Source organism: Monodon monoceros, unplaced genomic scaffold (genome assembly GCF_005190385.1).
Source record: "Monodon monoceros isolate NGI ecotype Baffin Bay Population unplaced genomic scaffold, NGI_Narwhal_1 Super_Scaffold_3, whole genome shotgun sequence".
Classification (NCBI taxonomy): Eukaryota; Metazoa; Chordata; class Mammalia; order Artiodactyla; family Monodontidae; genus Monodon; species Monodon monoceros.
In genome coordinates, this window is record NW_021703780.1 from 30426982 (window position 1) to 30440800 (window position 13819).

Genomic DNA, 13819 nt, shown 5'->3' on the forward strand with positions numbered 1-13819 from the left:
TATGCTAATAAGTGGCATGAAAGCCCATATTTTTTGGGTTTAATGAAGTTGTTTTAAGTATATTCTGGAAAGAGAAAATATACCTTATGCTGCATCTATGAAATACTAAAAATAAAGATAAAGTAACTTGGTCAAAATTTTTGGTATAAATCCCTGATCACTAGCAATTGATCTGAGCATTCCTTAGTCGATACAGGTTTATTGCATCCAACTTCAGAGTATGAACTAGGAATAGCAGGCTGCATTAGCTATACTGTGGTTTATTTCACTTACGGTACTGATTCATTTTGGGCCTTGTTTCCATGTATCATAGAAAAATAAATGTATATGCATAATATAAAATGGAGGCCGTTATTCAAATAATTAACTGAATTAGATCCAGTTTTACAACTAAATTTTTCAATGAAAGTACTTTGGGGAATTGAATGTTTCTGTATATTTGTCTCAACTGAATTCTCGACTTTATTTTCAGGTACTGATAGACCACCTGCCAAAAAAAAACAAACAAAAAAAGTTATTCTTTTTTCTTCTCTTTCTTTTTTCTTTTTAAACAAGGGAATGTTTAGCTTTCCTCACTTCTTAAAGCAAAAATAAAATATTCCTTGACCTATGTTAGGTCTAGATGGACCTCTATTATGTGAGCAGGATTAGAAATTAAATTATTATTAAAAGAATTACAAATACAAACTTTCCTTCATTTCCATAAGAACTTACTTATGATGGCAAAAACATTAAAGATAATACAAACACTGTACTTAATTACTTATTTATGCCTAAAACTGGATTCTTGATCTCTTACACTTGGATTTTTTTTTGGCCGCGGCCACATAGCATACGGGATCTTAGTTCCCTGACCAGGGATGGAACCTGCGGTCCTTGCATTGGAAGTGCAGAGTCTTAACCACTGGACTGCCAGGGAAGTCTCTGGATTCTTGATCTCTTATACGCACCCAACATACTCCATCCCCAGTCCTTTCCATCTCAGTTCATGGCAAATTCATTTTTCCACTTAGAATCCTTGAGAGTCATCCTTGATTCCTCTCATTCTCTAGAGTCCCAAATCCAATATGTCAGTAAATCACAATGAGTTTCAAACTATATCCAGAATCCATCCACGTCTCATGGAATCTACTGTAACAACCCTAATACAAGCTACCGTCATCTCTTGCCTGGTTACTCTCTATGCCTCTACAGACTATTTCCAGCCCAGCAGCCAGAGTAATCATTTTAAACCCTTAACCACATCATGTCAATTCTCTGCTAATAGCCTCCTAGTCCCAGGCACATAGACCTTCCACCATCTGTTCTCCTAGTTCTTCTGTGACCTCTTCTATCTTCTTTCTGGGTCACTATTCTTCAGCTAAAATGGCCTCTTGGTCACTCCTGCAACTTACCAGCCCCGTTCCCACTACAGGGCCTTGGCACGGGTTGTTCTCATTGTCTGGAAGGCTCTTTCTTTAGATATCTACAACCACCTTCTTCCTCAAGTTATTATTCAAATGTCACTTCCTCAGTGAGCCCTACCCTGCTTGCCCATTACAAACATCACAGTTCTCCTATTCCTCCTGCTTGTTCTCATTCCATAATCCCTTCCCTGTTGTATAAAAATTTCCCCCTCTAACACTCATAGCCTTTTAACATATTACACAATTTGGGTATTTATTTTATTGTGCAAATCCTCCTTCTAGAATGTGAGTTTGATGATGGCATGGAGTTTTGTTTTGTTCACTGCTATATCAGCAGCTCCTAGAATAGTGTCAGGCACATGGTAGGCCCATCATAATAATTGTCGAATGAACGAAATAATTAGCACCTATCACTAACACTCAGCAAATAGACCTTAATTTCAAGAGGAGAAATGTAAAAGTTGTTCGTTTCCAGTACAAGAGGTATTATATATTGGATTCTATAGGAATGGGAGCAACTAAGTTTCCATATGTCTAGAGAGTTCAGGGGCCCCATGAAACCCTGATATTCTATGATTCCCTTCCCATCTAAGTCTCAAAAATGATCATTTTCTAGCAGCCAAGCACTAATTTTAAAAGATCCTGGAGTGTTAAACCTGCAATGAGAGAGTCCTAAAAGGATGGTTCATGATTATAGTTCTACAAGCTGCTCAGTGCTGCAATTCTTAGCATTTCTTCTCTCACCACTGTGTTGCTCTTCCTACTTTAAAACATATGAAAATATTTGGAAGGTATGGGAAGCCAATTTGATTACACTCTGAACAGTTATGTGATACACCCTCCCTCCAGTGTGTCAATAAATTTGATTAATATATACCTTTTCATGTTGGGCTTTCTTTTGAAATACATAACATCAGTTGATCCAAGTTGGCCTAAAGCAAGAGTCCTGCATAGTCACATAATTTTTGGTAGCATAAATATAAATGCTGAAATTATTCTGTACACCTTTAAGATTCATCTTTTGGTTATTCCTACTTTAAAGGAGCATGGAGTTTTAGGGTTACAGGTTTTATTTCATTTGGTTTGATCACCTCATTTTACAGATATGAAAACTGAGGACCCATGATATAAAATGACTTGCCCAGGTACCACAGAGCTGAATAATTGTTTTGGTCAGAACTCCTCGTTCTAAAGATAAAACAAGATACCTCTGAGATTGCAATTGAAAAAGAGTTCTTAATATTAGGAAATTAACTGAATATAGCAACAATTTCAATATGCAATTCTAAACAATATTCAGTTCTACCTGGTTTATTTCCATTGTGACTATTTAAACATTAGAATAGCAAATATAGCAAACGGTGAAATAATTGATAAGTAGGAAAAAAAAAAGCCTCCACAAGCATCCTAATACATGACAGTCATGGGTCACAAGAGTAAGAATTTGCAGGTCACCTGGAGTAAACTGTCTGCATGGCGTCCACAGAAGAAACCACTTTATCGCAGAGATGGCTCCATACTAGGCATGGCTTCTGCTATTATTTGGAGGATTAAGCCTTCTTTCATTATCTAATCTAGTCATCTTCTAAGATGCCAAGAGGCATTTTTGCTTAGATATGTACCCTTTCTGTTTTCATTAGTCAGTCTATATGAAGGTTATTATACCAGAGGAATGTAAAAATCTACAGTAACAATGCTTCATTTTCCTTTAATGGCTTTGTTCAAGGAATGAAGACATTTTTGTGGTGTGATGAATTCACTTGGTCTCCTGATGTGTTTTTTCCACATGCTTTGGAAATCACGTGTTTTTCTGAGAGGTGGTAGTCATCAATGTCTTAATTTCAGCACCATTGCTTTAGCTTTGTTACAATGAAGATATCTTAGTAGCATTTATAATTTAGGATCTTTGATATTAATCGAATGGAGAATATTTTTGACCCATTGTGGGCAGGAGTGCTCTCACACTACAAACAAAATTATGACTAAATCAAATTTTTAAAATAGATGTTAACAGATTCCAGGAGGTAGGAACACTAAGATAACTCATGGGACTGCAAAGCTAAGATCTCCGCCAACAGCAAGTCACAATTTCCTAAGAGTGACATTTTGAGCTCCCTCTACCAGGGCCTGTTTAACTCGGTTTCCCTTCTCCATGGCACACTTTGATTAACTCCTGCTGTGTGTGATTATATGTAGGTTAGAAACCAGTGGCTTGAGAGTAAGGTCTGGGTTCTGTCCCAAAAAACTAGGTCAAATCTTGCCTCCATGTGATGCAGGTAAAAGTCCCAAGAAAATATCAGTACGGCAACACTGACTGAACATAATTTTACTTGAAAGGATCTCCTTCCAGTTATATTTCCTTAGATGTACTATTAATATTTTTCTTAATTTTCTTCTATTTTCTTGCTAATGTACTTGAAAGGGCTTTTCAACTATTGTATAAACCAGTCTTCCTTCATAAGAAATTATGACGATTCTCTCTGTTACTTTCTTCCCCTATACACTTTGCCCATCAGTGGATTGAGCCCTGATTTACACATTATGGTGAGCTTTTACATCCTAAACAAATTTATTCTTTTGGAACTTTATTTGGCAAGTATTTAACTGTTGGGGAGATTAAAGGAGAGCTAAAAGCAAAATTAACAAGAGACTCAACTACAATCCACAGACGAAATAACCAAATAAGTTGCTATTTTAAACAATGTAAGCGAATAGGAAGGGATTATTTCAGAACACAAATATTCATAGAGGCAAGAAAATAACTGAAGTAATAATGCTTAAAAAAGACTTGATGAGGGTTAGTAGTTGAATCTCTGAAATATAATATTTGACGTCATAGGCATGGACTTAAGCGGGTAATAGTTTTCTTTCCTGAGCAGCTGAAAAGAATGTTAAAAATATAAATAACAAGACCACGTAAAATAATGAAAGCAACTGAAATCACTGTCTTATGATTGTATTATTTAAAGAAATACAACTGTATCAATCAATTCTGAGAGGACAGGATGTACAGCTCAAAAGTGGGAGTGCAAGATTTTAAAATAAGGAGAAGCAGGCTAAAATTCTAAGAAAAAATAAATATAGAATCATCCATTCAGAAGCCTTGAAATATCAAATAGTTTTCAATAAAAACGTGGTCATTAAATGCTTGAGCTTGGTAAAATGAATAGGAGGGAAAAATTCGCTGCAGACTATCATCTCCCACGGCCTCTGGAATGACTTTGCGCAGGGGAAGGATGGGGAGCGGTGATGTGCCAGGGCCGGCCTAAGAGGGGGTGTTTCACGGTCCCAGAAAGGGTCGCATATCCATACCCCAGCACCGCGGTCCTTTGGGGGAGGAGGGCCTTTCTGATGTCTCCGTTTCCCTGCATCGTCCGGGTAAGATCCCGGTTCACCCCTACTGCGGACAAGACTTACAGAGGTCAATCTCTGCCCTGAAGCTGAAAACAAAACTTCCAGCCTCGGTCACTAAATCCCTCGAAAACCCTAGTCCTCTCAGCTCATTCTTAAGGAGTCCAAGAATGGCCTTCAACACACTCCGATTCTCAGCTCATCCCCACTCATCTCCCAGCAGCCCCCGCTCTAAGGGCCGCCGCGTGGCTCAGGGTCGCCCGCCCCCGGCTCCGCGCAGCCCTCGCCGCCCGCACCGCCCGCACCAACGCCGCAAGGAAAGCGGCAACGGGCGCGCTCCACGACGCCCCGCCCCCAGCGAGCGTGGCGGAAGTGGCTGCCTAGAGAAAAGAGACCGCGCGCCACCTGGCCGAGCACGCATGCGCCAGCGTCCGCGTCGGGAGTGGCGGGGGTGTTTGTAGCCCTCCCTCCTCCACCTCCGCCACCCCCGCCCCACAGAGAGTCGGGCTCACGCCATCTTGCCCCCCCGTCCGCGCCCAGCCACCCTTTCCCTTTAGACTCTCTCAGCCCCCTACCCCGCCCCTTTCCAAGCGTGTCCCGGGCCGCCGCCGCAGAAACCGCACCATCTCTATCCCCACATTCTCCACGCGGGACGCGCAGCCGGGTCTACAAGTGTTCTTAGAACAGAGGTTGTAGGGGGACCGGGGGAGGCGCGGGGGCGGGCGGGGGAGAGGGCTGGGGGCCGGGAGAGGCGCCGAGCCCTGCGTGTCTGGGCCCCGCCCCCCTGCCCCCGGGAGCTGCCGTCGGGGGTCCCGGTCGTTAGCGCGGGAGGCTGACGGGCACACAGAAGCAGCGTCTCCGGAGGCGCTGGCCCCGCGAGTCGGCCGGGTTCTCCCGCGGCGTGTGGAGTTGGCCTTGACTCCTCCCCGTAGGCGGGTGGGCGTGGGGCCAGGGGAGCTGGGCGGGCGAGCGGGAGCGGGCGTCGCTGGGTGTGTTCAGAAGCACCTTCCGCGTGTCATCTAGGTCGTGTTTTGGGGGGAAGAATTCTTAAACAAGGAAATTGTAGCTTTATGGGCGAGGTGGAAGAAGAGTTAGGTAGCGTTAGTAGAAGTGTAGCGTCCAGGAAAAGGAAAAGATCGACTCCCTTCTCTCTGGGGTGAGCCCACATCTGTGACCCCTGGGGAAATTATTTAGCGTGTCTTTGGCTGGGTGTTCTGGTCTGTAAAATGGGGATAGTAATAACCTAGATCAGAATTGTGAGGATTAAATGAGGTAATACAGGTTAATGCTTATAACAAGCTCCAGGCACTGATCAATTAGCTGTCAATTACCTGTCATTTTTATCTCCCTGTTTAAGGAATTCAGAATGACTGTGACCTGGCTTTCTAAGTGGAAAAATCAAGAAACTGGTGTGGATTTTTATAGGGGCGGTGGAATGTAATATCTGACACTCAGAGGCGATCCTGGAAATGTGTTGTTAACGTGCACGTGGATAAATGAGCTTAACTCCGTGAGGCTTTAGAAACTTTAAACTCTTTCGTTCCAGAGAAATGAGGATGTATTTATCTAGGAGGAGAGGTCGTAGGGTTTTACTATATGTGAGGACAGAACTTTGGAAACAGAATTAAATTACCTCTGTAAAGATTTACTTGAAGACCAAATTGAGGATGGAACTTGTGGAATTTCTGGTGGATGTTTTAGAGAGGCTGGATTTCACTGAATGTTATGAATAATTTCCTGATGGTTACTACTTTGCAAAAATAAAGTGCACTTCATTGTGTTATTGCAAGTTTCTTATCTCTGGCAATATTCAAGAAAAGATCTAGAGCAGCCTAGGTCTAGAGCAGCCGTGTCCAATGGAACTTTCTATCGTTGTGGAAATATTCTGTAATCTGTGCTGTCCTAATATGGTATCCACTAGGCACAAGTGGCTCTTGAGCCTTGAAGTGTGGCTAGTAGTGCACTGAGGTATTTAATTTTTAATTTTATTTTAATTAACTTAAATATATATAGCCACATGTGGCTAGTGGCTGCCTTATTGGACAGCATAGGTCTAGAATCTAGCCTTTGAGACCTTTTCCAGTTCTTGATTTTGTTGAGTTTTAAGTCAGAGAAGCCAACTCTTAGAACATTTGTTGCTTTAGGGAATTATAATTATATTCAAATAATGCCTTTCATTCACATACTGTAGTTCAAAGCTTGGGTCTGTTAATACTTACAGCTTGAAAATTAAAGCAAAGCATTCTTTTGACTCCTAGGTTGTACGGCTAACAGCAGATTTGTTTGGAGAGTCATAATAATACTAAGTGGAGTTTCCTTTAATCATTGTACTGTTTCGTGACTGTGGGTTTCCACTATCTTTTATCACTTTAGTCAGTTTTCAGTGAAAACCTTTCAACTCTTTTACTCCTGAGTTTTTTCAGTTTGAAAGATGGTGCTTTTTCCTTAACTTTTTGTATAAAAAACAATTTGATAAATTATAGTAGAAAACTGAGCGTTGGGCCATTTCAGAAGTAGTTTTGTGGTTATTGGTATTCAAAACTTTTGAAGAGATAAGTCTGAAATTTGGCGATATTTTGCAAGATTGCTTTCTTTGAAATACATAGAGTGGTTTTTTTCAAGCAAATGTTTATAAAGTTAAGTTTGAAAGAAAAACTAAAAAAAAAAAACAACCCTTTGTTTATAGATAACACACCCTTAACTCTGGCCGGATGTTTGTGAAGTGGTACCCTTGGTCTCAAGGCCGATGATAACCCTTGGATCTGGAACAAAAACTTAAAGCTCACGAATTAAGCATATACAAAGAGCAGCCCATAACACAAATCAAAATGGGTTGCTCTTATGTATACCCTGCTTTTTCTGGGGCAGTCATGGTTTAGAGTCTGTTTGTCTCAGGATAATTCTTAATAGAACTCCTTCCATTTTCAAAAATGTTGCAGTTGGGTCTACTTAATAATATGGTCACCCTCCTTTCAGGCTTGTTGAAATTTGGAATGTATGATTTTAGGAGGATTAAACGTACTGCAACCTCAGAAATGTACTTGCTTTAAAGTAGTGACAACTTTATTGCTTATGTGCTTAAATAACAGACGAGCTATCTGGAATAAGGCCAGCAAGTGACCTGTCCGTTTAAGCCACAGGTAATTAAAATTTTCTACTTTTCTCCATATAATTGGATAGAAATCTTGGGCACCTTGATTTTTGGTTCTCTCTTGATTTTTGGTGTAGGAATCTGCAAAGAAAGTTAGGCCGTGCCAGTTAAATCAGAACATTGAGTATTCTTGTTGAAAATAATACCTGTTTTACTTTATGGTGAGGTTGAATAGTGAAATTAGTTAGAAATCTACTTATTATATTAAAGACTGGTTTTGCTGATGGCTCACCTAAATAGTAAAGAAAAATAATTCAACTTAATGTTTTATTGTATTAATTGAATTTATACTGTAGTGGATAAAATATTTTATTGAGTCAAACACATTTGGTTTGATTCCTTACTGCTGAGGGTTAAATGAAGTAACCCATGTGATGTGTGTTGGGTGCAGCGAAGCACATAAGAAGTATGTACTCAATAAATATTGGCTGCTCTAGCCTTAAGTTTATTGAATAATGGATCTGGAGAGATATTAATGTTCTGAGATGCATTGTGGATATGTGCAAAGAGCACTTAAAACTAATTTCAGAATCTAGATGTAGCCCTTTTCTGCCCTAATTCTCTCTGTGTGATTTCAATTAAGGTTTTTAACTTTTCTGAGTCTCAATTTCCTCATCAGTAAAACGGAATTAGTACCTAACCTTATCCCACCTCCTCCCAGGGTCGCTGGAGGCTTCAGATGAGAATTACGTAAATTGTTGTGTTGTTTTACAGACATTTAACTATTTAATTGATTTCCTCTCAACTTGTCTACCGACTACCTCCAGTAAATCTGCAAAAACTGTTTACACATATTTTAATTTGTGAAACAGCATAGAGTGTAATAGACACTGTTACCTAAGATCATTCTCTTTGACAAATAATACTGTACACGCCAGTAATGGTGCTATATTGATCTGGTTACGGTATATTCCCTGTACAAAACAACTCCATACTACTGCTAAGGGAGAGCCAACGTTTCCATGGGCACTTGATGTGTTCCAGACTAATGCTCCATCTCATTTATCCAAACGTGTCATTCCCACTTAATAGGTGATACTGATGAGTCTCTTACTTTTCTGGAATGGATCTGTAAGTTTTTCTTGCGTTATACTACTGCCTCTGATAGAATCTGACTGGTAGTGGATATTGAAGGTTAAATAAGGTTATGAATATTAAAATAACATGCTAACTGGCTTATAGTATATACTAGTTGCTGAAAAACTGCTGTGTTCATTGAATTCATAGGGCAGTAAATATAAAATATTATATAAATATAAACTATTTAAAAATCTTGAAGTGTACTTTTGCTATTTCAAATGCTATAGCAGTTTTATGACTGAATCCTTTATATTTTACTTTATTCATATTATTTGTTTCTGAATCTTTAAAAGACTATTCCTATCATAATATTCTTCCCCTGAGAGTATATGTGTTTAATAATAATACTTTGTGATATGTTTTCAAGAAGCTATACTTTTGCTTGGATTCTTCATCATCATCGTCACCATCATGAACTGAGTGTGTTCTAGGTACCAGGCACTGTCCTAAGTGCTTTGTATACATTACTTGATGTCACCTATGAGAGGAGTATTTTTAATCTCCTTTTTAAAGATGAGGGAACTGAGGCAGGGAGGTGATGTGACTTGCCCAAGGTCACCTGGTAAGTGTTAGAGCCTGTGTTTGAATTCCAGAGCCCAGCTCTTTACAGCTAAACTGTGAGTCGGCATAGACAGATACTTCACAACAAAGTTCACTATGACAGACACATTGTGGAGGTCTTGTGAGTTAATTATAATCAACTTTTATTTGTGTGTTCCTTGTGGGATAGTAGAAAGAACTCTGGACCAGGAGTCAGGGGACCTCAGTTTTAGTCCCAGCTGTGTCACTAAATAGTGATGTGTCCTTGGGCAGTTCAAGAAACCCCTCTGGACTTCAGTATCCTCACCTGAAAAATGAGGGATTTGGATGAAATTAGTGATTTTCAAACTGTAGTTCTGAACGTCGGATGTCTTTGGTCCCTCCCCCCGCCAATTTCCATAGTTATACTTTGTTATAGTTGTTTATCCGTCTGCCTAAGATTTACTTTTAAGCAAAGAATTCCTGAACTTAACTTTTAAAGTCATCAGTCTCCAAGAAAACTTAATGACAAGTCCCCTGGCTACTATGTGTACAACTTCTCAGTAATTCCATATTATTTTAGTGTGTTAAAACTATGGCACTAAAATGGTAGGGGATTGGTGAATTTTTTAAAAATATGTATGTAGATGGACTGAATATTTCAGGTTACCTGGGATCAAAGCCTGTTTTTTGTGTTAGATTTGTTACCTTCACCCAGTGTTTTTACTCTTACCTTCTTCATGAATAGGGGGGAGATACATACCTAAGAGGGTGGTTGTGAAATATGTGAGCCAATACAGGTGAAAGACCCCTTTTAAACTCCAAAATGCTTATACAAATTCACTTCTTTTTTACATGCCTCCAGTAAATCTCCCACTCCTTTTTAGTCACATGAACTGTGTTTTTAACCACATGAGATCTTTTATTGAGTTGTTTATATTTAATATGGACTTCTCATAAGGTTTAATATTTCTAAAATGTGAATCTAGACTGGAAGAGAATCTTGATGTTTAAGAGAGCTCCTTTTTTGACATCCTTGTCAAATACACTTACTTCTTACGATTAGAAGTATAATTGATTCCAAATTTTTGCATATATCTGGAACGTTAACCATTGTCACTCAATTATATAATATTTTATGTAAAAACAACAGTGTTTTCAATATTGGAAAAGTAAGCTTGCCATTTTTTCAGGGTTTGGATGTCACGTATTTTAGGATGATCTGATAGGCATGTTGGCAGTGCACTTTAAGAACCATTTTTGCAAAGAATAAAATTTTTTTTGAAACTCAGTATTTCTTTGAGCGTACTGGATATGAAAGCATATGGAGTAGAAACCTACATTAATATCAGTCTAAAGAAGAAAAATATAATAATAGAACTTCACGTGTCTCTGAGCAGTGTGTCACGGCTTCTATGTCTATAGGTTTAAAAAAATAATCGCTCATGTAGACAACTGAGATAAGTAAACTCAGTTTACAATCCGTCTGTCTATAGGGAATTTTCATAATTTACAGATGTCTTGATGTTTTCAATTCACGTATATTTTTTGAGTGCACATTATGTTGCAGCCACTGTCTTCTTTAAAACACTCCTCTGAGACAGGTAGAAACTATTCTTGATGGATGGAGAAACTGAACTTGAGAGATTAGTTGATCATTATTACCAGGTTCTACTATGTTGATTAACTTGAATTGGGGCGTATATAAATATATTGGAATTATTGTGTTATACCAAAACTAGGTATAGAAGTTTTAAAATTTTGCAGATTTTAATTTGTTTTTTCATTTTTTGCATTCTCAGTGATTGAATGATCGTTTGGTATTACTTTTGCACAGCAGGAGAAATTTAGATCATGATGTAACTTGAGTTTTTTTTTGTTTTTTTTTTTAACAACAAAACTAAAATGTAGTGTCTATTTGTTGGCTTGACCATAATCGCTTCCTGCCCTTGGAGTTCTATGAAAATGAAAATGTTCTGGTTATAATAGTTTTCTATTAATTTATATTATGTGGGATGCTCAGATTATGAGTGATTGAAATTGAGACTCTGTAGATGCGCAGAATCAGTACATAGGTCTGCTGAATTAATATTTCTCGGGAGTGAAACAATTTAAAAATTCCACTGTCTTTTAGTAAATGGGTAGACTGATGGATTTCACAATCCAGATTTTTGACCCTGTTTTGAGGGTGTTGTAACTAGTAATAACGTTTTCAACTCTGAGGTATTTTAAGCTGAAGATGTTTCATGGTATTTCTTCTTTGGTCATTTAGTCACTAAAAATATGAGCTATAGGGCTTCCCTGGTGGCGCAGTGGTTGAGAGTCCGCTTTCCGATGCAGGGGACGCGGGTTCGTGCCCCGGTCCGGGAAGATCCCACATGCCGCAGAGCGGCTGGGCCCGTGAGCCATGGCCGCTCAGCCTGCGCGTCTGGAGCCTGTGCTCCACAACGGGAGAGGCCACAGCAGTGACAGGCCAGCGTACCGCAAAAAAAAAAAAAGAGCTATAAATAGAAATGCAGTAACATGTTCATTACATTTTTGTTTAATTCACATTTGTGATGTATAACTTTACTACAGTTAAAATTTTTTTGTCGTGGTATTTTCTGAGAAAAGGGGTATATCCTTAAATTTCATTATTGTTATTAAAAGATGTCAGTTTTTCTACTCTGGAACAGAATTTTACAGGTGTGACATAGTATTGGCTACTGGCTTAATAATCAGGTTTAAATATAAGTATTAATCAGAGATGAACTTATTCCTTGAGTTCACATTTAAACTGTGGCATGTTGAAATAATCTGGGTCTCCATCTGCACATCTGAATTCATTTTGTAAAATATGGCAAACAGCTGCATTTCAATTGAAAGCTAAAACAACTGCAGGACATTAACCCATTGAGAAGATTACAGTAGGTTTTCAGTTCCATGTTAACTGTATTTATTAGAGAAAATTGACTTGAGTGCTTCTGCTTTTAAGCGACATTTTTTTTTTAAATGTCCGGGAGATAGGAAATAAAGCATTGGAATGATAGGACTTTGATGTGTAAAGAAGTTAATGTCTAAAGAAGTTAATTATCTAAAACATCAAACAAAATGTGTGCACAGGAAATAATTATTTTAAAGATTCTAATGCACTGTCAGCTCATGATGTCAAGAAAAATGTTATTCACCTGTTTGATTTAAGAAGTAAATAACTTGACTGTGAAAGGATGATCGTGGTTATAATAAACTAGGATTGGGATCTTTTCACTCTTACCAATAAACACTCTTGATACGAAACATTTGCAGTAGGGGCACAATCTAAGAAAGCTGGGGTTTTAGTATGCATTTACTTTCTGAAATGTCTCTTCTTCAGAGAGTGTTAAAGCAAGGTGACTGGATTTGCAGAATGAAAGAGAGCAATAACTCCAGCAGTGTCTCAGGATAATCCCAAGAATGGCATGCCTTCAAATCTGACATGAGTCAACTTAAATCATAGACTGAGGTTAATACATAATCTTTGAGTTTAACATCTTCTCCAGGATGTCATATCTCTGTCAGTCTTCTCTTGGGACAAGTGAACCATTTTCTAAGGTCACTGGAAAGCCAAGTTCCTTTTTGAACTTGCTTTCCTGTTTTATTATTCCCCAATCTTGGACTGATGATGTGATTTTTTTTTTTTTAACCTGAGTTCAAAATGGTGTTGCTTCTTTTCCTCTATTATTTGTAGAAAAAAAGTACTTATTCCAAAAAAGTCTTTGTGAACAAATAGGACAAATTTACGCTTAAAAAGACCGATGGTCTTTCATAGCACTAGCTTCTTTATGTGTTTTAGAACTTTGGTTTTCAGGTTCAGTTTGAGTGAAACTTTCTTCCTTTTCTTTCTCTGCTTTTGCAGCCTCTGTCTAGTGGTTTTCGCCTGGCTCCTAGGGACCTTAGGTTAGACTAGGGCTTATATTGGCAGAGAGTTGGTCCTGCCACAGAATGATATTGGGACATTCCAGATCTAGCCACCCAGCTAGTGTGCTGCTTGTCTTAGGTCTCTGTCCTTTTGCCTTCTCAAAAGCTTCATATGTGGCCCATCTCAGGCAGTGGTTTGTAGTAGTTAATTTTTTCAGCTTTCATTCATGGGACCCAGCCTTTCCATCTCAGCCATCAGTGAATGACCCTGGTTCAAGTTTCCTTTATCAATTTTAAGCCTCCATTGCCCACAGAAGTGGTCAGTTTAGAGGATGTATTAAGAAGATAAATTTGATAGCAGTGTGGAGAATGAACTGAGCTGCAAAGAGAGAAGCTATAAATAGAGCTCAACAAGAAAGGGAGGCGGTAAAAACAT

The 13819-nt window shown here is 38.7% G+C and overlaps 2 protein-coding genes across 9 annotated transcripts in view; one reads left to right on the forward strand and one right to left on the reverse strand.

The window, feature by feature from the left end:
* Window positions 1–5198: 5198 nt before the first annotated feature.
* SUPT3H (SPT3 homolog, SAGA and STAGA complex component) overlaps window positions 5199–13819 on the forward strand; it is a 389529-nt gene continuing 380908 nt past the window's right edge. For 3 of the 7 annotated variants that reach the window (XM_029243539.1, XM_029243537.1, XM_029243531.1), the window contains exon 1: window positions 5199–5446. The gene's annotated coding sequence lies outside the window, so the exon portion shown is untranslated. Of the gene's footprint in view, window positions 5447–5781; window positions 5914–7846; window positions 7898–13819 lie in introns of those variants that run through there. The other 4 variants (XM_029243532.1, XM_029243533.1, XM_029243535.1 and 1 more) reach the window with 4 other exon arrangements.
* The window catches only part of LOC114907724 (runt-related transcription factor 2-like), a 44861-nt gene continuing 40716 nt past the window's right edge, over window positions 9675–13819 (reverse strand). For both annotated transcript variants that reach the window (XM_029243542.1, XM_029243541.1), the window contains exon 3: window positions 9675–9835. In XM_029243542.1, coding sequence (XP_029099375.1) covers window positions 9693–9835 — 143 coding nt within the window. In that variant the 3' untranslated portion in view covers window positions 9675–9692. The remainder of the gene's footprint in view (window positions 9836–13819) is intronic.